The sequence below is a fragment of the Saccopteryx leptura genome, chromosome 1 (assembly GCF_036850995.1).
Source record: "Saccopteryx leptura isolate mSacLep1 chromosome 1, mSacLep1_pri_phased_curated, whole genome shotgun sequence".
NCBI classification, from domain to species: domain Eukaryota; kingdom Metazoa; phylum Chordata; class Mammalia; order Chiroptera; family Emballonuridae; genus Saccopteryx; species Saccopteryx leptura.
In genome coordinates this window covers 162,144,557-162,170,944 of record NC_089503.1, presented here as the reverse complement: position 1 = coordinate 162,170,944, position 26,388 = coordinate 162,144,557, and the positions used below count along the sequence as shown (strand labels likewise).

The 26,388-nt window shown below is 55.0% G+C and overlaps 1 protein-coding gene across 2 annotated transcripts; it reads left to right on the top strand.

The window, feature by feature from the left end:
* Positions 1-26,348, top strand: ADORA1 (adenosine A1 receptor). 2 transcript variants are annotated; one of them, XM_066379201.1, is made up of 3 exons: positions 1-85; positions 1,423-1,799; positions 25,709-26,348. In XM_066379201.1, the coding sequence occupies exons 2-3, from the start codon at positions 1,459-1,461 to the stop codon at positions 26,346-26,348; spliced, it is 981 nt and encodes a 326-aa protein (XP_066235298.1). In that variant the 5' UTR covers positions 1-85; positions 1,423-1,458. The 2 variants fall into 2 exon arrangements, with proteins under 2 accessions (XP_066235298.1, XP_066235290.1); XM_066379193.1 differs by lacking the exon at positions 1-85 and adding an exon at positions 511-640.
* The last annotated feature ends 40 nt before the right edge of the window (positions 26,349-26,388 follow it).

Below are 26,388 nucleotides of genomic sequence, written 5' to 3'. Positions count from 1 at the left end.
ACCCCATCTGCAACATGGAAACTGCTCACAGATTAGCAGGCAGTTGGAAGGGCAAGAGGAGTAATGACTCAGGCGCTGCACAGAGGTGCGTGCGGGAAGGATGCTCGTTCCTGAGCAGACGCCGGGCTGCTCCGCGGAGAGCAGGTTTCAGGACTGAGTGGTGGGGCGGGGCGGGGAGGCAGGGAGGCCCGGGGCGCGGATGCTGCGCGGTCGGTGGAGGGGTCGCTTTCCGGCATCCGCGCCAAGGAGGGGGAGTGGACGCAGGGAGGCTGCACTCTGCCCGCTTCCAAGGCTAGGTTCGCACGGCGTACGCTATGGAAAGCTCACATTTTACCCGTTTCTCACCCAGAATCACTTTCTTTGTTCGGCAGAGGGGGTGGGGGAGGAGATGGAGGGCAAAGAGGGAGGGGCCCGCAGTGCCGCCGCCGCCCCCGCCCCTCCGGTGTGTGAGCTGGCTTGTCTCTCCGCTCCCGCGCCGGGCACCCGAGGCGCGTCCGGCCGGCTCCATCCCTGAACTGGCGGGCTGTCCCTGGGCTCTCTGGGCACCCCCGAGCTGACTGCTGCTGAAGGCGTCGGGTTGGGGGCGTTTGGACAGAACCACAAAGGTAGCTGTGAGCTCGGCCAGCTTTGGTGAGCCGGGGTAGGTCTGCGTTTCCGCTCATGCCGGGGCTTCCCGTAGGGGATGCAGGAGAGGGTTTAAAAAGGCGACTAGAAAGCCCCCTTCCAGGGGCAGGGCTGGGCGAGGGTCCCTGCAGAGCTGGAGCAGGGCCAGGGCACTGCCAGGAGGCTGGCGCCCCGCGTCTCAGGTGGGTGGGCGCACGCTGGGGAAAGGGGACACCGCGCACCGGACCGGAGTCAGGCTCAGTCCCAATACCCGCGTCCGCCAGCCGCGTCCCAGGTGCGGAGCAGGGCGCTACGTCTTTAAAAGCGTCCGGGGCCGAGCCTCTGCGCACCATGTGATTGCTGAAAGGCCGGGCGGGCAGCGCTGCGGCCGAGCCAGGACACCATGAGCTGTCCCGCGCTGTGCCCAGAGCCCAGCCTTGCCCCGCGCGGTACCAGGTGCCCCCAAATTTAGGCACCGCCTTTGGGACCCTTCTGCGGTCAGCAGGCAGAATGGTGAGCTCCTGGCATCCTGTTCTGTGGGCAAAGGGGGACAGAGCCAGGAATGAGGAACCCTTGCGGAGTGTGCGCTGTGAGCTGCCTCAGACCTGATAAGAAAGCCCGCGGAGGAGTAAGCGCTGCTCTCTTAGGTTGCTAACCGGAACCGCTGGCGGTGATACAGGGAGAGACAAGATCAGGTAGAGAAAGGGCCAGGGTGTCAGTTGTGGCAAGTGGGGCACATCCCCAAAGGGAGGGGACTTTCAGAGCTGAGGTCCCCTCCATGCTGGGCAAGCCTCCCCACCCCAGGCTTCCTGACCACAGGTGCCATTCCACCGATGTGCCCAGCTGTTTCCTGCAATGCCGGCCTCCGTCTCGGCCTTCCAGGCCGCCTACATTGGCATCGAGGTGCTCATCGCCCTGGTCTCTGTGCCCGGGAACGTGCTGGTGATCTGGGCAGTGAAGGTGAACCAGGCGCTGCGGGATGCTACCTTCTGCTTCATCGCATCGCTGGCTGTGGCTGATGTGGCCGTGGGCGCTCTGGTCATCCCACTTGCCATCCTCATCAACATAGGGCCCCAGACCTACTTCCACACCTGCCTCATGGTTGCCTGTCCTGTCCTCATCCTCACCCAGAGCTCCATCCTGGCCCTGTTGGCCATCGCTGTGGACCGCTACCTTCGGGTCAAGATCCCACTCAGGTGAGCCTTGAGCAGTGGAGGTGCTGGGCCACGCCCATGCTAGGTGGTGGGAAGGTCAAGTAGAGAGGATAGAAGGTGGAGCACAAGACCTCAGTAAGGCAGATGTCCTCTGGGCCGTTGTGTCCTAGTCCTAGCAGAGTGCTCACCTCCCTGCACTCTGCTCTGTGGTGCTGGGCTGAGCTGAGCTGTTGTTGAAGCAGGGGGATGCTAGGTGGCTGGAGAAATGAGACCCTGGCAGCGCCCAGGACCCCCCAAGCTAAGCTGCTTCTGTTCTCAGGACACAGCCAGCTGTCCAGCCTGGAGTAGGGGTTTGGAGGAGTCACCAACACGGTCATGGTGAGCCCTTTGCAGAAGGAGCTGAGCCCACCAATCTCAGGGTTGCTAGGGTGGGGTGATCATGTGCTGAGGGTGGCCTGCCCGGAGCCCGGTGGGGCACTCTTTCTGCAGACACTCATCTCTGTGCCAGCCAGTTCCACCCTCCAGGGCTGTCCTGTGAGCCTCAGCAGTCGGATTACCTCTGCCCAACTGCCACTGCTGGGGCTCTGTTGCAGGAGGAGGAGAGAGTAATGTGGTGCCTTCTCTTAACATTCCTGTTCTGTCACAAAACCTTGCAAATCTTGGCCGGTCACAGCAGGGACTCATGCTGTGTCCAGGCAGCACCAGAGTGGCCTGATGGTGGCTGTCCTCATGCGGGTATCTAGTCCTGGGCTCCTTGCCCGTTCAGGACTTCCCGGACACAATCTCATCACCAGGCATTGCCCAGGCCAGTGAATGCCTAGGCTCACGGCCAGACTGACCCTGCTCGGGCACCCTGTGAGGCCCCCTCTTCGAGTCTCAACAACAGTAGCTTCCCTGACTGTGGGGAGCTCTGGCCATCTCTGGCACCTACCTTCCCTGGAGTAGCTTTCATATCTGGGACATGGGGCCTCTGGCCTCATTTGGCAACTTGCCCAGGCAGCCCTAGCCACCCACGTTTCTTCTGTCTGCATAAAATTTGTGCAACTTTTTGAAGCTCTTTTCCATGCACCATTTTTTCGTGTTCTCACCATGACCCCGTTGGGAAGCTGCAGGGCAGCTGGAAAAGGGACAAAGGGAGAACTCAGACCCAGAAGGGTTTGGAGGAGCTGGGGCTGGGCAGGAGCAGGGCCTGGAGCCCCCACCCACCTGGCTTCCCAGCTCCCTCATGCCCCAGCAGCTCGGTGCCAGCCTATCTACTTCTAGGTTTCCCAGGGGAGGGGAGGTGCAGACTGCTGCTCAAGGGAGAGAGGCAGGGAAGGCAACTTGGAAGCACCGGAAGCTCAGCGTTGAAGGGCCTTCGTGCCTCGCTGGGTCCCATTTTGTGGTGGGTTGCGCAGGTGCAGCTGGTCTCAGCCCATCAGAGTGGCTAGACCTCTGCACCGACCATACACAGTGTGGCCACATTAGGAAACACAGACATGCTAATGTGGGAGGCTGCTCAGGAAGTTCTGTCTGGGAGTGGGTGCCAGTGAGCAAAGGCTGGTCCTGATGTGACAGGCAGAATGTGTCCCACTTGCCTCATCAGGGTGATGGTGGCTGCAGACCTGTCCCTACAGGAGACAGCTTCTGTGCTCTGGCTCAAGGAGCTGGTTGTCTTGGGGGACTGTCTTCTGAGGGCCGAAGCTGTGGTGTGCATAGAGGCGAAGAAGACAGGCCTGGGTTCAAGTCCTTGCCCTGAATTTCTAGCTGTGTGATTTTGGGACACTTATTAACCTCTTTAAGCTTCGGTTTCCCCATCTGTGAAAGGGGACATGATTATCATACCTTCTTCCTGGGTGCCTGGAAGAACAGAAAGCCCTTGGTGCTGTGTCAGCCACAAGTGGTCGGTTTCTACTTGTTGCTTCATCGTGTTGACTGACATGTTTTTCAAAGTGGGGCTGAACAGGAAAGTCCCCCCCCCCCACATTTCATGCTTTTATGCAGTTTCCAGGGAGGTGACACGGTACCATGAAGTTCTTTGATACTTGCCTTTTCTTCCCTGGCCTGTCTGCGGCATTGTCTGTTTCTGCTGTTTCTCCAGAAAGCCTAGCACTGTCTAGCCTGTAACAGACACTCAGTAAATGTGGATTGAGCCAGATGAGTTTCCAGAGCTTATGGTTAAGCCCCCAGCAGGCTCCAGATATCAAACTCTAATTTTCCTTCTCTCTGGGGCTAGACCTTCCCTGCTCTCTTCTGGGGAGCCCTGACTGCGCTGCCCCATCAGCTCAGGCCTTCAGTGCCTGGGGTACCCCATGGAGAGGAATCTTTCTCCTGCCGGGGTCCAGCTCCCAAAGTAGGGTTCTGGAGGCTGGGTTGAGGTGATGGCCACTGCTCCACCCTGGTCCCATGGAGGCAGCAGATCACTGGGTCTGTGAGCATACCGCTCAGTTGGAGGCCCCAGGCTCCTGGCTCCCTGTCCTGAGGAGCCCGTCAGAGGTGAACGTGGCCCTGGGCACCAAGGAGGAATACTGTCCAAGCACTGGTGAGGCATGCACAGGCATTTGAATGACCCACTGGATCCCTGACCAAGTGAGGTGTGGTTTGGTCAGTCAACCACAACATTTATTTCCTTCACTTGGCAGAAAGACAAGAGAGAAAAACAGCTCACAGCCTGTAGTGTGATCCAGTTACCAAAAAACAAAAAAAAAACTTTCCAATGGTTCATTCATCAATAACCTGGTGGTCATCTACATGTACTTTGCATGTCATTTGCATAACACTTTCACATGCTTGGGCATCTACCCTCAGCTCCTAATTCTGGGGAATCTGTCCCTGTACCTCTCACCCCGGGGTTTCTTGGCGGCACCTAGTCCAGGGGGATGGCTATGGGGATGATAGCCAGCAAGGCTCCCTGACCAAAGCCCTCTCAGTAAGCAGAGACCAGATAGCTGGTGTGGGGTGAGGGGTAGTGGATGTTTGGGAGTCAGAGCAACCTGAGTTTGAACCTTGCTCTGTTCCTAACGAGCTGTGCAACCTTGGATAAGGTAGTCAACCCCTCTGAGCCTCCTCCCCCCCATCGTCTGTTAGATGGCAGGGCTGGATCCATGGTCTCTGTGGCTCTCCTCTGTCACTCCTGACAGTGCTGTGCAGAGGACTTGGGAAAGCTGGGCCGTGCTTCTAGCTCCAGAGTTAAGAACGAGGTTTGACACTGTGTCTCTCTGCTTTCCCTTACTCAGTGCTCACGGCTTCTCACTAGTGCAGGTAACTGAATCTGCCTTCTACAGATGGTTTTTTAGATAAACTAAGGTCTGAGGCTCAGGGAGGTTCAGAAATTTGCCTAGATAAGCATCTTGACAGGAGGAGAGACAAGATTTGAACCCAGGCCTGTTTCCCAGACACCTTGAAGCAGCAAAGCCCAGGGTCATCTTGAATCAGCCCCAAGAAGCTGCAGGGTTTACAGAGGAGTTTCCTCAAGGCTGTCAGCAGGGTGCTTGCTCCTTCTCCTCTGATCTTTGCCAATGTCCCCTGCGCTCTGCTCAGCCCATGCATGCTCCCCCCCCATCACCTTCACTCCAGTGGGCAGAGGGGCCCCTGGTAGCCTTGCTTCTGTCCACAGTTGGAAGCCTGCCCAGCCAGGCGGCTGACTAGGGAAGCACAGCCAGGAGTGGGGGAGGCTGGCCTGCCAGCCCAGGCTTGGGGGTGGGGGGGGAGGAATCGGGTAGCCTAGGGTGTGTTCGCTTTTAGGCATCAATTTAACCTCCTCCTCCGACTACCCTGGGCCTTTCTTGACGTTAGAGTGCTCCTGTGCTGATGCCCCCCGCCAGGCTGCAGTCTGGGGCTTCTGTCTGCTTTCAGCAGAGGGAGGCGATTGCAGCTCTGCTGTGTGAGGATGGATTAGTCAGAGGTCTGAAGCATGAGACAGAAGAAGAGGAACGGTAGGAAGCCCCCACATCCAACCCCTTCACCTGCAGAAGAGGGAACAGAGGTCCAGAGTGTTCAAGGTCACTCCTCCAGGAGCTGTCTGCTCCCTAGCCTCTGACCTAAAGGCCCAGGGCAGGAAGAGCCCTTAGCAATTACCCCCTCAAGGAACAGAGCAGAGACGTATAGTCTCGACAGGTTACGTCAGCACATCCGTGTGGGCTCAGGGGGTGCTTGATGGGAGGTTGTTGATTTCTGATTAAAAAGGTAATTTCTTTGTTTGAATTAAGGGCAGCGTCAGGTGGGTCATGTTAAAGAGCATGCCGGCAGGCATGGTGACAGTGACGTGGACGTAGCTGAGAGTGATGAGAGTGAGTTCCAGGGGGAGCACTTCCCTCCACTGGCTCTGGACTGGCTCTCAGGGTGCAGTCCATCAGGTGTGAGCTCCTGTGGAGCAGGTAAAGGCCAATGTGCCTTCTAGAGAGCCCTGGGCTGGAGTCCTACAGGCCCCGCCCTGACTTTGACGTTTACTTCGGAGCATAAACATAATCTATTGTTAAAATTTTCAGAAATAGAGGAAAGAATAAAGATAACATTATCACCAGTAATTCTACCACCTACAGGTAACCTAACATTTGGTGTTCCAGGAAATTTTCCCACACATCTCTTTATCTACCTAGCTGCTTCCCTACCTACCTATCAATGACCTATCAACCACCTATTTTTTTTTTTAATATTCTAGCTAACTTTATCATTATTATTTTTTAGATTTTATTTATTCATTTTAGAGAGAGGAGACAGAGACAGAGAGAGAGAAGGGGAGAGGAGCAGAAAGCATCAACTCCCATATGTGCCTTGACCAGGCAAGCCCGGGGTTTCGAACCGTTGACCTCAGCGTTCCAGGTTAACACTTTTACCCACTGCGCCACCACACGTTAGGCCTCGACCACCTATTAATGTTCACATAGCTGAGAGCGTCAATAGCTTCATACTATAGTGTATTTGCCCGGTGTTATAAGCATTTCTTCATGTCAATAAAAATTATTCTGTAAGGTTTTTTTTTTTAAATTTCATAAGTATCTTTAAGATGGTACAATATTGAGTTGATTTTTTCAGTGCATCCCTTAGTCTCATGTGGAAAGGCCCCGTGGCAAGGCCCCCTCTGTCCTCCCCAGGAAGGACCAGATTGCTGTCTCTGTCAGGCACATGGGCTGCATCTGCCTCTCAGTCCCCATCGCTCATGGCCCAGATGGTTCTTCTGAGCGTGGTTGGTGCCAGGGCAGCCAGGACTACATCTGCCCACCTTTCTGTGCATCCCCACTCTTGGCAGAGTAGGTATGCTGTCAGCATGTTTTTAATAAAAGAATATCATATTTTATTTATTCATTCTTACATTTTTGATTATTTGGATTATTACCAATTTCTTGTTAAAAATAGCACACAGCCTGATATACAAAACTGACGTTGTTTGTGTGGTTGGGACCACGCCGGGACCCTGGGCAGTGCTGCTTTGTCCACTGTAGAGCGCAGGATGAGGACTGCCAGCTCCCTCTGCTCTGACTCTGTTATTCCTCCTGACCCATCTCCCTGAAACTGCAACTCCCCCAAAGAGCGCTGGCATTCCTCTGCCCCTGTGCCCTCTGGCTGCCCTCATTGCCTGCTCTCTACCTCCAGAGGCCTGGACATTCTGTTACTTAGCCTCTTGGTGAGGAGGGCAGTCCCAGGGTGGAGGGTGTGCAGTGTGGGCCCCCTGGGGTGGCCCCATTGGGCAGGGTGGGCACAGAGCAGGGCCGGTGAGCACACTGGGTGAGTGGGCTGCACGAATCACCCCTGCAGCCTCCTTAGCTCAGGCGTACAGCCTAGTACATTTTTACATACAGATGGGCCTATGTAACCACCACCCAGATCAACATTTGGGACAGTCTAGAAGTCCAGAAGGCTCCCTGGTGTCACTCCTGCTCGGGACCCTTGAAAGTAACCACTGGGCTGCTCTTTATCCCTGTAGATTGGTTTTGCCTGTTCTTGAACTTTTATAAAAAAAAGTCAAGTGGTGTAAGAGTCAAGTAAGTGTGACCAAACTTTCCATCCTGAGCAACTGAAGGAGGGCCTGTGGGTGCTGCTGGTGTGGGGGCAACAAAGGCCACCTCTGGGCATGCTGTGCTTGGGCCGCAGCTGGGTGCTGAGCAGGCAGTTGGAAGTTCGAAGATGGAGTTCAGGGACGGAGAGGTCTGGGCTGGGGGTGAGAGCCATTGGCAGGTAGACCAACGCGGCTGGGTGAGGTCCCCAAGATGAATAAGAAGACCAAGGACGGAGCGATGAGAGGTTGGGGAGAAGAGGAGGCACTGGCGGCAGAAATTGAAAGAGAACCAGAGATGCAGGAGGGAACCCTGGAGCCTCAGGTGTGTGTCTGAAAGCCATGTATGGAAAGTGCATCACGGAGATGCTAGAGACTGGCCATTCTGTGGTCATGGTGCCAATGGGTCAAGTGAGAGGAAGAATGAGAAGCAGCCTTGGATTTGGCCAGAGTGGTGCCAGCCGAGTGGTGGGAGGAGCCTGTGGGAGGGGCCCCGGGAGAACAGGAGTGAACTGGAGGCAGCTGGCATAGATGGTCCTTTGAGGAATTTGTGGTGTGGAGAGCAAAGCCCTGCGGTGAGGAAGTGCGGACAAGGCATGCTGTTTTGTGGTGCTCTCTGAGATAAGGGGACATGAGTATGTTTGTGTACTGAGATGGCTGAGAGAGATGGTGAAGGCAGGGCTTTCTGGAGTGATCTCCTGGTTTAGGAAGCAGAGCTGGGACCTCGGAGACACACAGAGGGCTGGTTTTATTGTCACATGGAGATTATCTGATGGGCAGGATGCAGAGTGTGTGGGTGTAGGTGCTGGGGGGGGGGGCAATGTCCTCTTCTGTGTTCTCAGTGGGCAGGGAAGCAAGGTCATCAGCTGAGAGGGTGGACGTGAGAGGCAGAAATGGAGAGTCTCCAGGGAGAAATGATTCTCTCAGAAGTGGGACAGTGATCGAGTCAAGGAGTCCGGTGTCATGGGGGTGCAGCAGAAAGGGCCCACCTGAAGTTCATGGTGAGATGTGTCTGCAGCTGCCTGTGCTGAGCTGTGTGGCACATGCACTGAGGAGAGCTCGTTCCTTCCCTGGGTCAGACGTGCCAGATGCTGTGACAGGCATGAGGCCACTGACTCTTGGAACTTAGAGACTGGTGGGCAGAGAGCCAATGCACTGGCCCACAAGCAGAGCGCTGCAGTTGCGCCCGAGGGAGATTCAGGGAGGGAGCATCCCAGCATTCCCTGTGGCAGGCTGTGCTTGGCTTCTCCAAAGTCTGGGCCAGTGTCTGGAGAGGTCACAGGGGCTGTGAGGCTGGTGGCTTCGGGTAGAGGATTCACATTTTATTCTAAGTGCTCTGAGAAGCCTCGGAAGCACTTTAAGCAAGGAATGACATAATCCCAATTATATACTTAAAAGGTCAAAAGTCCTTAATAAAATATTAGCGAATCAAATCTAGCGGTATATAAGAAGGACAATATATCCCAATTAGGGTTATTCTGGGCACTGTGGGCACCCTGCACACCCCCCATCCCTACCTGCGAATGCAGCAGAGAGGATGGTTACTCTAGAGCAAGGGTCAGGAAACTTTTTTGCTGAGAGAACCATAAACGCCACATATTTTAAAATGTAATTCCGTGAGAGCCATACAACGACCCGTGTACGTTACTCATTATCCAATAAAAATTTGGTGTTATCCCGGAGGACAGCTGTAATCAGCTCCAGACACCTGCAACCATGAACATGAGCGGTAGGAAATGAATGGATTGTAGTACATGAGAATGTTTTATATTTTTAACATTATTTTTTTTATTAAATATTTGTCTGCGAGCCAGATGCAGCCATCAAAAGAGCCACATCTGGCTCACGAGCCATAGGTTCCCGACCCTTGCTCTAGAGGCCTACAGTTATTGTCAGCTCCAGCCCAGCCCCGGGCGGCAGAGCCCGTGGGCGTGGGGGTGTCCACTGCCTGGCCTACTTGGAGAAGCCCTCCTGTTTCCCCACTGACATGCCCTCCTTCAGCCCCTTTGAAATAGAGAGTGCTCTGCAGTTGGGGGTTTGGTGCAGGCACTGGCGGCCAGCCCACAGGACCCTCACCAGCCCGCTCTCAGAGGCCACCGTGCCCATGTCTCAGCTCCCACTCAGGACCACAGTGGTTCATCAGCCCCACTTCTCTCTGAGTGGAACCAAGAGCGTCAGCCACAGTCACCCAGTTGGAATAGGAGTTCACCAGGCAGGGACTTTCCAGGAGATGGGAGAGGCGAGGCCCTACTGCCCTCCATGTGTTTGGCGCTCCCCTTGCTAGAGAGGTGCCTCTCTTCCTGCATTATGGAGACACACCCACGGAAGGAAGGGTGAGAGCATCCCCCAGGCAAACAGCTCGGGCCTGTGGAGCTGGGGCGTCCTGGAGTGGCTCCTTAACTTCTCTGAATGTTCATTTCCTCTGGGGCAAACAGCCTGTACACTTGCCAATGGGGTCACGGGTGGGGGTGGGGGTGGTCACGAGGCTTCCAGATGAGGTGTGAGGGGCTGGCAAATACCCAGCACTCAGGGGTTGTCACTATGTCAGTTTTCCAGAGCTTGCTGCATGTTTATCACGTGATGTCGTGTGGCCTCTGCAGTCAAAATGAGCTGCAAACACGTGAGAGCAGGTGTGGTTCTCCCATCTTGCTCTCTGTGTCTCATCTGGACGGCACTTAGTAGGTGTCTGAAACAGGGTCTGTGGGACAGGACTGAGAGAATGCTCAAATGGAGGAAAACCACACTGGAGAGGTTGGGTCTCCAGTCTCCAGGATGGGAAGAAGCTAGTAGGGTTTTTCCTATTCACACCCCCCCCTCCCCCCCCCCCGCCAAGGCAGGCGCTGGAGAATGAATGGTTGTTTCATTAAAGTGCTCTGAGAGATCAGAGGGTGGGGGGCTGGGGTCCTGAGAGGTGAAAGGTCTCACTCCAGTTACCTGGCAAGTTAGGGGGGAGTATCCTGGTCTCCTGACTCCCCAGCAGGCTTCAGTTTCTGGAGGGAAGGGTGTGAATAGTCCCTCCAGAACCCTACTAGTCTCCTGCTGGCTCATGCTGTGCATTTCCCAATGCTTGTATACCTAGGAGCAGAAATAAGGCCCCCTGGGTGCTGCCTGTTCCCCAAGTGGCTTCTGGGGAGGAAACATTCAGTGTGTTTGGGACTCACTGTACCCAGCAAACATGCCTGCCACAGGGGCCTAACCAGAGACCCCCCTCCCCCACAGCTTTATGGGCAAAGGGAACTGTGATGACAACGGCCCAGTGAGTCACACTGACACCTTTTAGAGCCGTTTCAGGCCCTGGGCTGGCAGTGGAGTGAGCCAGGGAGGGCATGAAGGCATGACTCTCCCTGCCTCCCTGCCTTAATCTGACAGGAGGCCACAGTGGCTTCATGCTTTTATTGGAGGGAGGGTGGTTATAGTGGTACCTTGAAATACAAACAGACTAACATACTAATTTTTTTAAGATACAAACTGCGCCTCAGTCCGTATTTTTGTTCGAGATCCGAGTGAAATTCTGGGATACGAGTCGTGATTTGGGAAGCTGCCGCTAGTTGGCTCGTTGGCACACGGGTCCAGTATCAGCAGTTTGATAACGAGTTGACTGACTTACGAGCTCAGTTATAGAACGAATTAAATTCGTATCTCAAGGTACCACTGTATAGCTTTTTAATGTTTACAAGTAAAAAAATACTGTCGTGGGATTCCAGACCTTTCATTCGTGCTCACCCTTGCCCCCTCTTGTCCAGACCCTGCTTCTCACGAGCTTTCCTGTGTGTGTCCCACCTGCCACCATTAATCTTCCTCAGGCAGGAACACAGTTTACATGGGCAAGTCAACAAGTGTCTTCTGATGACACCAGTCCTGTCCCTAAGGGCACAGACCCATAGGCTGATAATTTACCAGCTGCCCGTGCAGGAAGCCTGAGCAGGCTTGGCCACACCAGACACACAGGCCCTGGGCACTCCTGCTGCTGCGGTGCTCCGCCCCACACTTCCTTCTACCTGTGCTCAGAGCACTTTCCCTGCCTCCAGCCTCTCTTCTGCACCTGCCCAGGCCTTGGTGCTGAGAAGGACAAGACCACACACAGAAACACCCAGAACAAAGAGCTCTTTCTTCCTCTTGTCTGTCTAGTTCCTACCTATTTTTTAATACTCAGGTCATACCTCTTCCAGGAAGCCTTCCTTGTTTTGCATTCCTGTTCCCACAACTCCTTATGCTCTCCTGTAACGCAGCCCTTGTCAAATCTCCCTCACTGGCTTGTGAAGAATTTGAGGGTGTAGTCCCAGCCAATCACTTCTGCCTCCAGCGTGCCCAGCACAGTGTCTGCCTATGTTGGTGTCCGCCCCAATCTGTTTTCTGGCCTGCAGTTCAGAGCTGCCCAAGGGCTGGCCTGACTGGTGGGTGTTGAGCTGCAGTCAGTCATGTGTGGGGTGGAGACCCAGGAGCAGTTACAGGGCGGGCATGCCCCACACCTGTCAACTCTGTCTCTCACCTGCTCCAAGCTGCTGGGAGGTGGGCGTGTGGCCCTGTGACCAGTGACCAATGGGCAGTAGGCAATGGGAGGCCCCATAATTGAGGCCACACACCAACAAGAACATCCTGACCACACAAGGTGGGGAGGCACCTGGTGCTGGGCTCTCATCCCTCAGTGATGGGATAGCTCCAGGGCCTCGGAGTGTCTTCCCAGGAGTGCATGTCTCCTCACTGCTGAAGTTGCGTCATCCAAGAGGGGACATTCTCGAGGTCCTCTTGTCCTGTCAGGATATGGCCTGAGTCTGAACTCAGTCTTTAGTCAAGAGATAAACATGTTCAAGGGAAACATCTGTGAGGAGGCTCAAGGGTGGGCAAGCCCCTCCCCTCTGGGGGAGGCTGGGGAAGAAGAGGTCACCAGTCTGCCTTGTAGAGACTTGGGGCCAGGACCCCAGAGCCTGGAGCTCAGGACCTGGTCCGGCACTGGCCCACTCGACGAGCTACCCCATCGATAAGGGACTCCAGTCCTGCCCGACTGCTCAGGCTCTTCAGGGACCCAGGGCATTGAGAGTCATGCCACACTGCTCTGGTCTCAGCTCTGCCCTCTCTTGTTCTGTGACTTCAGCTGAACTCTTGGTGCCTCAGTTTCTACATCTGTAAACTAGACACACTAACGTACCTCCTGGGGTTAGAGAGGCTTATACATAAAAACACGTCTCTCCCTAGCATCCCGGGCTCCTTCTTCCCCTTTCCTGCAGCTGCTGGGAGGGAGGACGAGCAGTGGACAATGTCTGTCTGTCTCTGTGTGGTTCAGGTGGACAGCTGACATGCCTGTCCACAGTGCAACTTGAGGGTTCCTTTACACGTACAGTGTCCACGAGCTCAACCATGGGGAAGTGACTGTGGCAAGGCTGGGAGCCACAGAGAGCCCTGTGCACAGGTGAGGGTGTGTCCTGTCCCTGCGCTGGGCACAGTGCCAGGGGCACCTCCTTTTCTGCTTCAAGCCTGTTTGTGAGCCTGGGGGCTGCCTGGCATGAGGGGTCCTGGGAAACTCCCATGTTGTCTGGTTGGGAGGGGTGCCGGCACGCTGGCCATTTCCTGACGTGAGAGCAGCTTTGGTGCCTCCTCTGTAGCCTTTTTAGTTTTGTTTATTTTTGCAAGGCTGGTGTCAGCACCATTTTACAAATAAAGCCATTGAGAACCAAGAAAGTCAAAGAACTTGAAAATAACTTAATAAGTAGCAAAGATGGGATTTGAGCACCTGCTGGGCAGGTACCTAAGTGGCTGCAGTGAGTGATACGCCTGCTGTCCTCAGGGAGCTTTCTGGCTTGTGCAGATGACGAGAGAAGTCAGCACACGGGCTGAGCTGAGGGGATGACAGCTGGGACCGAGGCTGCTGGTGGGCACAGGCTGCGCCCCGCCCCCCACTTCCTCTCTGGCCCCAGGCCTGCTTGTTCCCAGCTGTAGGGCCACCTTAGTCACCGTGCAGGGAAGCTGAATCTGGAGGTGTTGCTGGCATGATGGCAGCCAGCAGAAATAACCACACAGGCCCATGGAGCTGAGCACTCGAGATGGGCTCAGGGAGGCTCCCTCTGCCTCCACAGAAGGGCCGTCTGAAGAGAGAATGGGTCAGTCTCAGTACCAGCACCAACCAGGCAGCCCTGCTGTGGCCCTGGGCACCCTCTGAACCTTCCTGAGCCCTATCAGTGTGCTGTGCACCCTGCCCACTCGCCTCCCATCCTGGTCCTGCCTTTCTATCTGTGCTGCTGGGTGCTGGCTGCTGTCCCGCAGGCAGATTGGTTATGGGCCTGGCAAAGATTCGCGGTCCCATTTCCTGTGTGATCTGAGACCAGCATTTCCTCCTGGGCTGCTGTCAGCCTCCTCCCCAGATGAGGGGCAGAGCTGCATGCACCGGGCCCTGAGAAGCTGGCACCGTGATGGACACAGGGAACATGAGACTAGCCTCTGTCTTCAGGGCTTCTGGGTGTTCTCCGAAACACACAAACAGGACCTTGGAGGCTTCTGACCTGAGTTGCAATTCCTGTTCGGCCACCAGCTGCATGTCCTTGAGCTAGTCACTAGTCTCCTAAGGAGAGGTGGAGAGGTGTAGCTGGTGACCTTGGGAACCTGGGTGGTGGTGGCAGATGTCACAGATGAGAAAACAACTTCCAAGAAGTGTCACGATCCTCTGACAGCAGTTTGGGTCTGAGTCAAAACTTGTTATTCAAATGACCATCCATGTTTGTTTCTGGCCAGCCAGTGACCCTCTGGTGGAGAAGCGGCCAACACCTACTGAGGTCAGAGGTCAGGCTAGCAACAGGTGTGGAGGTCAAGCCTTGGGGGACTGAAAGCTGGTGCTCGGCTCTGCCTCCTCATCCTTGGGTAGCTCCAGAGTCTCCAGTCAGACCTTTCCGATGGCCCACTTTGTAGGTGTTGGTTTCAGGTGGGGCGGGAGGCACTTCGGAGCCCACCTCACCCGTCCCTGAGGCTACAGTGCTGTCTTGCCTGGTTCCTGCCTGATTCAGTCCCTAAGGGTATTGTTGCGGCTGATGTTCTTTTTCCAGCTCTGCACTTTCAAGCTTTCATGAATGGTGGATGGAAAAAAAAAAAGGTTTTGATTTAATCAGCTTGCTCCCTCACCCCACACCATCACTGAGATTCCCGGTCCAGGGTCCGGGCACAAGAGAGTACTTATAGGGCTTTTGCTGAGAGGGGAGAACTGACTGAGAATGCTTCCACTGATCACCCTTCAAAGGCCCTGCTCTGGGATGCTGTGGGCTCCATGCTGCTGGTTCAGGGGTGCAGGCCACACCCCAGAGGAGCACGGGCTGCTCCCAGCTTCACTGGGCGGCAGTGATCAGAGGGCTGGTTTTGTAGCAGGAGAAACTGAGATTACGCTCCTGCTAGAACCCCCTAGTGAAGTAGCTTAATGTGTTGGGCTGGGGACTGAGGCAGAAGCTTGGGCTGGAAACCTTGAGGTGTCATGGAGGCCCCCATCTGTGTGCGTCTGGAGGGAGACACGTGTTGTTTGCTGGCAGGAGACATGTTGTGGAGAAGAGCAGGAAGCCTTGGCCCTCCTCCTCCTCCTCCTCTCACATTGAAAGTGATTATTGGTATCATGGAGTTCATCTCTCATGTTTGCAACTGTTTTCTATTTATTGGGTTTGTTCTTTTTCCTCCCCAGCCCCTCTTTTTCTGCACTCTGGTTTTAATTGAACATTATGTTTGAATCTTCTTCCCTTCTCCAAATGTTACTGAGTGCCTACTATGTGCCAGGCACTGTGGTGGTTGCTAGGATCTGACATTGAACCAGAGCTGGTCCCACCCTCTGGGTACTTGCAGTTAAACGTTCAGGGAGGAAAATAAAGAATTTGACTGATTGTCCCACAAGGGGATCCTGCTCCAGGCAGTTTCCACCTGGGCAAGCCTGTGCCCCCACCACCCAATGCACCAGGGTTCCTCGACCCCCCAGCCCATCTCTGGGGCAAGTGCCAGGGGGCTGGAGGGGCAGGGTGGGGAGGGCCACAGGGCTGGTTCCTGGTTTTTGTTGGCCTGTGACTTCACGTCCATGTGCCTGCGGGCTGCAGGCTCTGGGGTTCGGTGGATGCATGTGTCCTGAACAGAAGGGAGAGAACATGAGGAGATACCAGGGAGAGGTGGTAACAGATGTGTGCTGGGTTCTTCCCCTGTGCCCCTGAGTTGCGATGTAGCAGGAGCCACTGAAGTTAGACCCCAGGGAGGACTTTCTGAAGTAAAAGTGTGAGTGATGGCATGAGTAGGTGTATTCTGTCCTTGGAAACATGTCTCAGGTGGGCACTCTCCTGTCCTCTCTACCTTCCCCCATGTTCTGCCATCTGATGCATCTTGTCCAGAGTACAGGGCTGGATGCCATGAGCTTCAGGGAGCCCCGAGGGCCTAGGCAGCACAGAGAACCGAGTGGGGATGTTGTGGGCACTGGGTTTCTCCAGCTGGCAGAGGCTGAGTCACCCATGGTTCCAGATGGGCCAGAAGATGCTCAGTGGGAGAAAGGACCTGAGCACCCTGTCTGTAATCTCCACACCCACCCCTGACCCCAGAGGGCTCTCCTGTGATTGCAGAGAGGAGGGTGAGGTGCTGGGCCACCCAGTGCCCTCCTCGACTTAGACATGAGTTGGACAGATTAGAGAACACAGACTGATTCGGGACCAAGGCTGAGTCTGGTGGGGGAGCTGGCTGCAAAGCAGATACTGCAGCCACGTGAACAGCCTCCCAAAGTGAGACAAGGAACTCTTGTTTCTTTGTTCTTGAATCCTGTCTGTGTCTCTTCAGGAGCTGACTGTGTTTTCCAAAGCAATCAGGGGTGTCCTTCGGGTGGTAATAACAATATGAACCAGTTGCTACTGTCCACCTAGCAGGGGAGGTGCCACTGCACCAGCCTCATGGCCACAGGGAGCCCACCAGGCAAGTCTTACTACCACTCATGGTGGTGAGGACGAGACGCAGGACAAGGAGCTATGATTGGCTGGAGGCATGGGCTTTTGGCTGGTGGAGCCTCAACCTCAGTTTGGAGTCAGACCTGAGTCCACAGCACTCCACTGACTTCATAGATATTTCTCTCTCCACCCCCCCCCCCCCACGAGCAAGGAGCTAGATCTGGACACCTTGGATGGAGGATGCCCTTCTGGGGAATTGATGTACCCTTGGGCTCCTCCCTCCTTCTGCTAGTACCCAGCTGGTCTGGAGGGAGCCAGGCCTGCAGCACGTGAGAGTACCTCACTCAGCCCCACACCATCCCGATGAGGACACAGATGCCCCACAGCGGGGCAGGGTAGGGGGCATCACCAAACCAGCTCATTTCCTCCCTCCCAGCCTGGATCAGGACTCAGGTCTCCCAACACCAACACGAGGTATTCAAGGTAGGAGGCTGATCCTGGCATCCTGACATGGTTGCTTCGCACGCAGCCTCCTGTCTGGGCAGCCTGGGTCCCTGTCTGCTGGCCCTGCCCCAGGTGAGAACACTGAACATTCCCGCTCCCTCCTGGGCACTGGTTAGGCTGCGGAACCGTCTGCCACCTCCTGTCAGTAACTATGGTTTGGTCCTTTCCCATAAAGTCAGGTGTTTCCACTTCACTAGGAAAGGAATTTTATCCCTTCCTGTGGACGCCCAGGAAGGCCTCGCTGCGCAGCCACTTACAGGTCACTGAGTCCTCGCTAGTGGTTTTTTCCATCCCACCTGATGAGTCAGAAAGTCACCCACAGCAGGTGGGCCATTTCATTTTGGTCTTTACACCATCCTGGCTTTCCCTAGAGCTGGAGAGTCACGTCTGAGTGCAGGAGGTAGCCAAGATGCTGAGGTCAGGGCACACTTTCCTGAATGTCTTGCTCAGGTCGGACTCTTGTTCCTCAAGGACCGCCAGCCCCTGGGATGTGAGGGCAGCACTCGTCCTCATCCTTGGGAGTCAGAGAGCTGGCTGCTTCTCTGGTCACTCGAGTTGTTACTTCAGAACACAGACCTGGGCGTCCCGTCTTCTGTGTGTGACGTTTTTATATGCCTGGACTCGGGAAAGGTGGGGGCTGCAGACAAACATACTTAGAAAGGGTGCCTCCCCTGCATCTGAGAACCTCCCTCCCAACACCCCACTCCCTTGTGGACTCCTCTGGGTCAGAATCTCTAAGCAAACCAAACCCTTCTTGTAAGAGTGGGACCAGGGACCAGGCACACAGAACCCATGAGTCCAGGGCAGTGTGTGACTGGGGAGTGTTGGGTGTGGCCTTGGAGGGCTCCCTGTGCTCTGGGGCACTGCTCCCCTCCCACAGAGGGTCGCCTCAGGGCAGGAGCTGTTTCCTTTGCAGGAAGGGGATCTGAAACTCAATCGGGAGCAAGGGAGACTGGGAGAGTCAAGCTCAGGGAGACTTGCCTTCCCAGCAGCCTGTGGAGTTCTTTGTCCTCAGCAAGTGACCAGGGGTTACTTCCGAAGCCCATTACAGAATAACCTAATCAATTTACTCAGCTCCTTCCTCTCAAGGAGCTCAGGGTCCCTCCCTCCGGGGCAGCTCTGCAGGCTGGCCCTGGGGCTCAGAGGGTCCCCTCTGGGGATGCGGGACACTGATATTCCGAGGTGATGGGTGACAAAAAGGGGCCTGAAGCAGCAAGATTCAAAGAAGGATTATTAGGATCCAGATGTCTTGGTTCCTCTTGGGGCCCTTCGCCCAAACTCCTCTGGGCAAATTCACTGTTTATATTTGGTCCCTGGAGTATGCCCAGTGCCTTTGATTGTATCTTGTTTCCTGTTCTCCTTTGGGAGGAAGAATTTCTCTGCAGGAAGTAGTTTGATAGTCTGAAAGCCTTACTTCCCTGGTCTTGTGATCCGAGTTTTCAGTTACCGCTGGCTGAGAGCCTCGCTGAGAAGGGAGGCAGGAAGGAGGGACCCGAGCAGTGAGTATCCTTCTCCTTAGATGCCTAGGAGGAGGAAAGCAGAGATGCAGCTGTGCTGTCCACGCTGCAGGACGCAGAGGATGCTGACCCCTCACCCCCTGCCCAGCACTGGTGCCCACTGCCTGAGTGAGGAGCCGGTGACTGGGAAAACAGACAGCCAGGCTTTGGGGACACTGACCTGGTTCCAGCTGTTGGCAGGACACTATATCACCCCTGGCTTCACACAAACTGTGCCTTCTTCTAACCCACTGTGCAGAGCCTCTCTCTCTCTCTCTCCTTCTGAGTCGACACACATTTGTGAAGAGGCTGGTCGGTTCTCTCTGGCAGGGTGTTCTTTGTGATGACTATGCTCAATTCTTTCTGCTCCAGTGTCAGTCCTGAACTGTTGGGGTCTAACCAGGAGCCGAGAAATCATTTTGGTGTTAAAACTGAACGCCTGTAATGCCAGAAGCTGGTCACTCAGGTGATGAAGCACCTGACAAGGATGACAGGGGACAGTGAGGTAACTCAGGGATCAGCAACAGCAACCCCCACCCCTACCCCCACCCCTGGGCTGCGGGACACAGCGTAGAAGTAGGGCCTGGAGCCCAGGGCTGGCAGCAGGGACTGTGGGGGATGAAGCTAAGGAGGAGACATAACTGCTGCCTGACACCCGCTGGCATTGGCAGCAGAGAAGGGAAGAAATATCCTGGCTTTTGTCCCTTCTCTGTGGCACTGCAGTGCCTCTCGTGAACCCAGCTGACTCAGGAGCTGGGGAGATGGCACCGTCAGTTCCATGCCCCCAGTGACACAGAGCAGACTTCAGGACCAGTATGCTCCAGCCCTTCTGCGGGCTTCAGGGCCTCCACGCCCACCTCCTCTCAGGTGCTCCTTTTCAACGAGGCCCTATGTCCACTTGGCACTGAGGCATTCTGAGTGTTCTCAGAGGGTAGAGGCAGGAACAGCCCCCACCCCATGCACAGTGGGCCCCTGACTAGAAGTGATCTCATCAGTGGACAGAGGGGGAGCTGGGGCTACATGCTTGTGGCTTCTGCTGGGATTTTGCTGGACATGGAGACCTGGCTTCTCCGGGCTCCAGGAAGACTTCAGGGGCTACAAGTGACGGGGAGCCTCTGCTGGTGTCATGCTGTGCAGGGGCAGCCAGGGCTGGGGCTGCGCTGGTCGTGCTGGAGCTGGCTAGAGGCCTGTGGCCCTGGCTCAGACCTCGCATAAGAGGCCTTGGTCAGAGCGGCCTCCCGCGGCAGGACCAGGGCAGGCTTTCCATAGCTCCCAGCTCTGGGAAGTGATCTGGGCTGATGTTCCTCATCCAGGACTCTGGCTTGGTCCTTGCAACCTGACCTTCTCTATTGGAGCAGCTACCACTTGATCTCTCTCTCCCTGAGATGTACTCACAGGGGAGGTCTCAATCAGTCATAAATGACTGACTAAATCATCTTAATTTTATCATTGAGTATATTGTATTTATCATTGACTAAATCATAAACAATTGAAAAAATAATGTATAATTTACTTATCCATTTTTAAGTGCATTTATTCACTCACTGAACCAACAGCTTCTGAACACTGTTCTAGGTGTTGGGGACACAGCGGTGCAACTGGAAGGTATGGGACCTGTCCTAGTGTGCAGGGTCTGGGACCCCGGGAACGGCATCACACTCTGTGCTGCAGTCAGGATCCAAACCTGAGTGTCCTCATGGCCCTTCTCTCCCCTGGACATTTAAACTATCAGCTTCGCCCCCCAATACATCTCAAAGCCAAGCACCTCTTCCTGCCGCTGCCGCCACCGCCTCCCTGTGGGAACTGACCTCTTCCCTGTGGCTGGCTCCCTTGCCTCTCACGGCCTGTTCTCCACACGGTGCCCTGAGGCATCTTTTAGCAACAGAAATTGGATTAATTAGTCCTGTGTTTACAGTGGCTTCCCCTGCACTTAGCCCAGAACCTTGACTGTGACCCTCCCAGCCCTGGGCGACTATCCCTGGCCACATCTGTGACACCCCACCCCCTACCCACATTCACCCTTACTCCCTCACTGATTACTTTGCTCCCAGAGCCCCTCTGACTTCAGTGCCTCCTGGGCTGGTACCTTCTGCAAAGCAGTCTCCGCCCGCCCTCCAGCTGATCATTCAACCCCCACCCCCTACCCCTGTCAGTGTCTCCTCCCACCATCTGACCCAAGGGCAGCACTCTGTGTCCAGACACCTGCTCTCAAGGGATCCTGTTTATTTTATTGTGTGAAAATAAACTATTTAGGGGTCTATGTATCTATTTCCTTTAGAACATTACCTTTCTGTCTGCAGTATTCTTCAGCCCTAGTGCTTGTTACCTGGTGCCCAGCGGTGCTCTGAATATCTGTTTAATAAAGGGGGAGTTCTGTCTGCCTGGTTTCACCCACAGCACAGGCTGAGCAGCTGGGCAGCTCATGAACACACCAGTCTAAGGCTCTGAGAGACCAGGCTCGGAGGGAGAGTCCCAAGCAGGTCTGATGCCATCCTTACACCTGTTCAGTCCAAGGAAGCTTCCTGTGCAGGTGAGGCTGCCGTGGCCCCTTCTGCATGGCCCACCTCCCACCCCCTCCCACTCCGCCTCCCCCTCCAGCTTCCTGGAGCAGCAGAACCAGTCCAGCATGGGCTTTGGGACTTGAACAGATCCCAGTCTCAGAAACTCCATCTCTGTCTCTCATTGGCTGAGTGACCTTGCACATGGTTTGTATTCTGTCCGAGTCTCAGTGTCTGCAACTGGAAACAAGAATAGTCGTCATAGCGATACCAAATGCAGGGGGCTGTTTATTAAGTCAGTGCCTGGCAATGCAAATGTAAGCCCCTGTTGGCATTGTTGCTGCTGCTCTTATCCATCAGTTAGCCGTTGTTTTCTAACGCCCCCTCCCTTAGCCTCGAGAACCCCTCCCACCACAACCCCTCTGCCTGGCCTTCTTGGCATGTAGGGTTTCTACCTGGTCCTCTAGCCTGCACTCTCAGCCCAGGCACTCAGTCTGGCACTTAGGAAGGACTTTGCCGTCTGGTCAGGCTCCTCTCATCGGCAAGGACCCCTTCCACCTTTTCTTCAAGCTCAGCCTCCACCACTGAGAGTCTGTGCTGTTGGAGCCACCACCTGTCCTCTCCTGTTGTCCTCAGCAGAAATATTGACTAATAGATGAACCTATGCCATGGAGCTGGTGTTATCTTTGCTTTTATTTATTTATTCATTCACTTTAAATATTTTATTTATTGGTTTTAGGGAGAGGAGAGAGAGAAAGAGGGGGAGGAACGGGAAGCATCAACTCATAGTAGTTGCTTTTTGTATGTGCCTTGACCAGGCAAGCCCGGAGTTTTGAACCAGTGCCCTCAGCATTCAAGGTTGATGCTTTATCCACTGTGACATCACAGGCCAGGCTATCTTTCGTGTGTGTGTGTGTGTGTCTGTATGTGTGTGTGTGTGACAGAGACAGAAGGAGGGACAGATAGGGACAGACAGACAGGAAGGGGGAGAAATGAGAAGCACCAATTCTTTGTTGCGGCACCTTAGTTGTTCATCGATTATTTTCTCATATGTGTGTTGACTGGAGGGCTACAGCAGAGCGAGTGACCTTGGACTTCAAGCCATGACCTTTGGGCTCAAGCTAGTGACCATGGGTTCATGTCTGTGGTACCACACTCAAGCCAGTGACCCCATGCTCAAGCCGGATGAACTCGTGCTCAAGACCTTGGGCTTTCAAACTTGGGTCCTCTGTGTCCCAGTCCAATACTCTGGTCAGGCTATTTTCTTTTCTTTTTTTTGAAGTGAGAATTGGAGAGATAGAGAGACAGCCTCCTGCATGCGCCCTACCGGGATCCACCTGGCATGCCCACCAAGGGGCGATGCTCTACCCATCTGGGCTGTTGTTCTGTTACAACTGGGGCCATTCTAGTGCTTGAGGCGGAGGCCATGGAGCCATCCTCAGTGCCTGGGCCACTTTGCTCCAATGGAGCCTTGGCTGCGGAAAGCAGAGAGAGAGAGAGAGAGAGAGAGAGAGAGAGAGAGAGAGAGAGAGAGAAAGGAAGCAGATGGATACTTCTCCTGTGTGTCCTGGCCGGGAATCGAACCTGGGACATCCACACGCCGGGCTGACACTCTACCGCTCAGTCATCCAGCCAGGGCAGGCTATTTTTGGTTTAAAAAAACTCAGGGAAACTCAACCCTGAGGGCCATCTTACCAATGGTGGGTCCTGAACTCCGTGGGGGAGGAGCTGCAGGTGGCGTGAGGTTGGTCACTTTGAGGAGCTGCCTGTGGACAGGGTTCCACATGGGGCGTCCCTGCCTCCATTTGGCCACCCTTACTGAGTTGGTCTGAGATCGCTCACTCCTATGGCCAGCTGTCTCTCTGGCTAGTTCCCAGCACAGTCCAGGAGGTGGTGAGGCCTTGCACCCCAATTTGGGGGGGACCTCCCTGAGTGTCAGAGGCACGTTCAACATACCCCACCCCATGTGCACCCAGCACTTGCAGCCTTTACTTCTCTTTCCCATGTGGAAGAGAGGTGAGTTGCTCCCTAACCCTGGGGCAGCCTGTGAGAGCTGCCCCACCTCAGCCGAGGTCCTGTGTCTAGCCCTTTCCCACCATGGAGAAAATAGCAAGAAAAACAGATGGAAACTGATACCCTGAGCTGCAGGGTCTGCTGGGACCTGACCCTGGAGGAGCCCCAAGAATGCGGTGACCCAGGGGCTCCAGGAAGTCAGGAAGGGAGGGGGTGGGTGGGGGGGCACCTCTCTTAACTAGACGTTGCCTCTCCCCATCTCCTACCTGGGACACTGTCAGTGCCCACCTCTTTTCTTGGTGGGTCACCATTGCCCACTCTCCCATCTCTGGTGGCACTCTCTGTAAACAGGGCTGAAATATCTACATTTTAAAGCTTGTAGGAAAGTGACATTCTCAATCTGCCAATCATCCCTCACCTAAAAGGCCACAGTGAGCCTTGTGCCCTGAGGAGAGCTGGTCTTGGCGCCAGGAGACTTGGGCGCACCTCATTGCCCTTTTCCGGGCCTTGAATCTGTAATCTGTGAAACTGGGGTTCCTCACAGCAGGTTATGGGGTTCCCTGCAGCATGAATGTAAAAAGGCTCTGTAAACAATAAGTGTGACACAAACCCTGCAGCTGGTGGGGGTCCCTGGCCTCCTTCCCTCCTGCAGCTGAGGCTGCCCTGGAGACGGATGTCTGTGCTCTTTTGTTCTGGCCCCACAGACTTTTGGCCAGAGCTTCAACCAGGGAATGTTGGGAGACCTCAAGGGCATCAAGAAGGAGCTCGATCCAGGTGTTTATAGAGGTTGTGTGTGCTCAGTGTCCAGCGAGACTAGAGGTTTTCCAGATATGAATGTTTCAAGTTGTGAGTGTGGGAGCCCAGGCACAGGAATACAGTGGTGTTTACAGAACAGTTTACGTTATCTCTTCTGGTCGTCACCCTCTGATGTTCATCTCACTGGCTCATTTTAAGGAGGAAGACTTGATCTAGTAGGTTGTAGACCTGGGGCACATGCACCGGGTGGACTTTCCTGCTAGGGACCCCCCAATGGGGGAATAGGCTTCAGTCACAGCAGGGACCTTAGGAGGTGCAGCCAACTGGGCAGCTCTCAGGGCTCCTTGGCGCTTTGGTGACAGAAGGTAGGGGAGGGGGCAGCACAGCAAAGGTAACTGGAGTCATCTGGGGTCCTCAGTGTCCCCACTGGGAGGATAAGGAAATTGGAAAGGAGGTTCCCAAAGCCCCATGTAGCTAGCTCTGTGGATGGGGTGGGGAGACGGCCTGATTTCTCCCACACCCCAAACATTCCCTTCATTCCTAGAAGTGCACCAAGATGGATGGAAAGGCGTCTGGGAGGAGAGAGACCTTAGGCATCGTTGCTGTGAAGGAGAGAGTCTCAGGCAGGGACAGAAGAAGCTCCTCTCACACCCATGGGCTGTTTACAGGCTCAGGAGGGCACCCATCGTCCGTCTTGGAAGCCGCTTTGGAAAATAACAACTGGGCAGCTGGTATGCTGAGCTAGCTCCTTGGCACAGAGCCGGTAGCCCAGCCTTTGGCACCTTTTCCAAGGCCCGTGTGTGACCAGAGGACGTGTTAGCTGCTGGCAGGGTTTGCTGAAAGGGGAGTGGGGATGTGGGAACCTCAGGCCTCAGTGGGGGTGCAGCGCTGTCACCAGCCATGGGCTCCTCCTCAAGTTCTGGGTCACCCAGATGCTTTCATTGTCTGCGTGTCATGGCACACAAAAGCTCGATATCCCTGCCCCTTGACATTGTCCCTTGTATTTCCTTCCAAGCACATATCATAACCTCTAGTTATCTTGTTGACTCATCTCTTGACTTTTGTGTTATCTGTGTCTTCTCCCAAAATGTGAGCTGCACAGAGGCAGGACCCTCTCCTTACTCCCAGCAGAGAGCTGTGCTCGGGACTGACAGCGCTCAGCACCTCACACGCAGGAGATGCTCAGTGAGCATCAGTTTTCTTTCCTAGAATAGTTCCCAAGTAGCCTGAGTGTGCAGAGTGGGCTCTTGAGATCAAGCCCTTAGGAGTCAAGCCCTGTGCAGTGACTGGCACAAGGAAGGGCAGGTGAGGAAGAGGAAATGGGTGAGGAAGTGGCCAAGGAATGTGGACAGAGCCTAAAGGAGGATTGTGGGTGCCTTCTGAGACTTGTGTTGGCCCAGAGAGAGTGCGGGGTGTTTACAGCAGCTGTGTGGTCAGTGTGGACATGTGTGGGAAGCACAGGACAGCACTGCCACCTTCCAGGTACCTTGGCCACTCACGTGACCACTCAGAACCTCTGTTTTCCCTCCCCACGAGAGCTTTCACGAAACAGTGTTGGGGTTACCAGTGGGGATGTGCCCAGGTGATTGTTACTTTGGTAATTTTATTAAACTCCTAAAAGGCATCCTTTGCTTCCTGTTAAGATTTTCATCATTCACTCCGAGAGATGAGCCAGCAGATTGCTGGGCGTGCTCAAATGTCAGAGCCTGAAAACCTAGCGCTTTAGACAAAGACCCATACTCCCCGCAACCCAGGGGCCCCAGCAGGCGGGGCTTCCTCCTGGGGTGCTGGGCGAGCCTCCCAGGGGCCTCACACTCTGTCCTCCTTTCCCCAGGTACAAGACGGTGGTGACCACCCGGAGGGCTGCAGTGGCCATCGCTGGCTGCTGGGTCCTCTCCTTTGTGGTGGGCCTGACACCCATGTTCGGCTGGAACAACCTACGTGCGGTAGAGCAGGCCTGGGCAGCCAACGGCAGCGTGGGCGAGCCCGTGATTGAATGTGAGTTTGAGAAGGTCATCAGCATGGAGTATATGGTCTACTTCAACTTCTTCGTTTGGGTGCTGCCGCCCCTGCTGCTCATGGTGCTGATCTACCTGGAGGTCTTCTACCTGATCCGCAAGCAGCTCAACAAGAAGGTGTCGGCCTCCGGCGGCGACCCACACAAGTACTACGGGAAGGAGCTGAAGATCGCCAAGTCACTGGCCCTCATCCTCTTCCTCTTTGCGCTCAGCTGGCTGCCCCTGCACATCCTGAACTGCATCACCCTCTTCTGCCCCTCCTGCCACAAGCCCAGCATCCTCACCTACATCGCAATCTTCCTCACGCATGGCAATTCGGCCATGAACCCCATCGTCTACGCCTTCCGCATCCACAAGTTTCGGGTCACCTTCCTCAAGATCTGGAATGACCATTTCTGCTGCCAGCCGGCACCGCCCGTTGACAAGGACCCCCCGGAAGAGAGGCCAGAGGACTAGGCTCCACCTGCCCAGACACGGTGTCTCGGCTCAGGGTCAC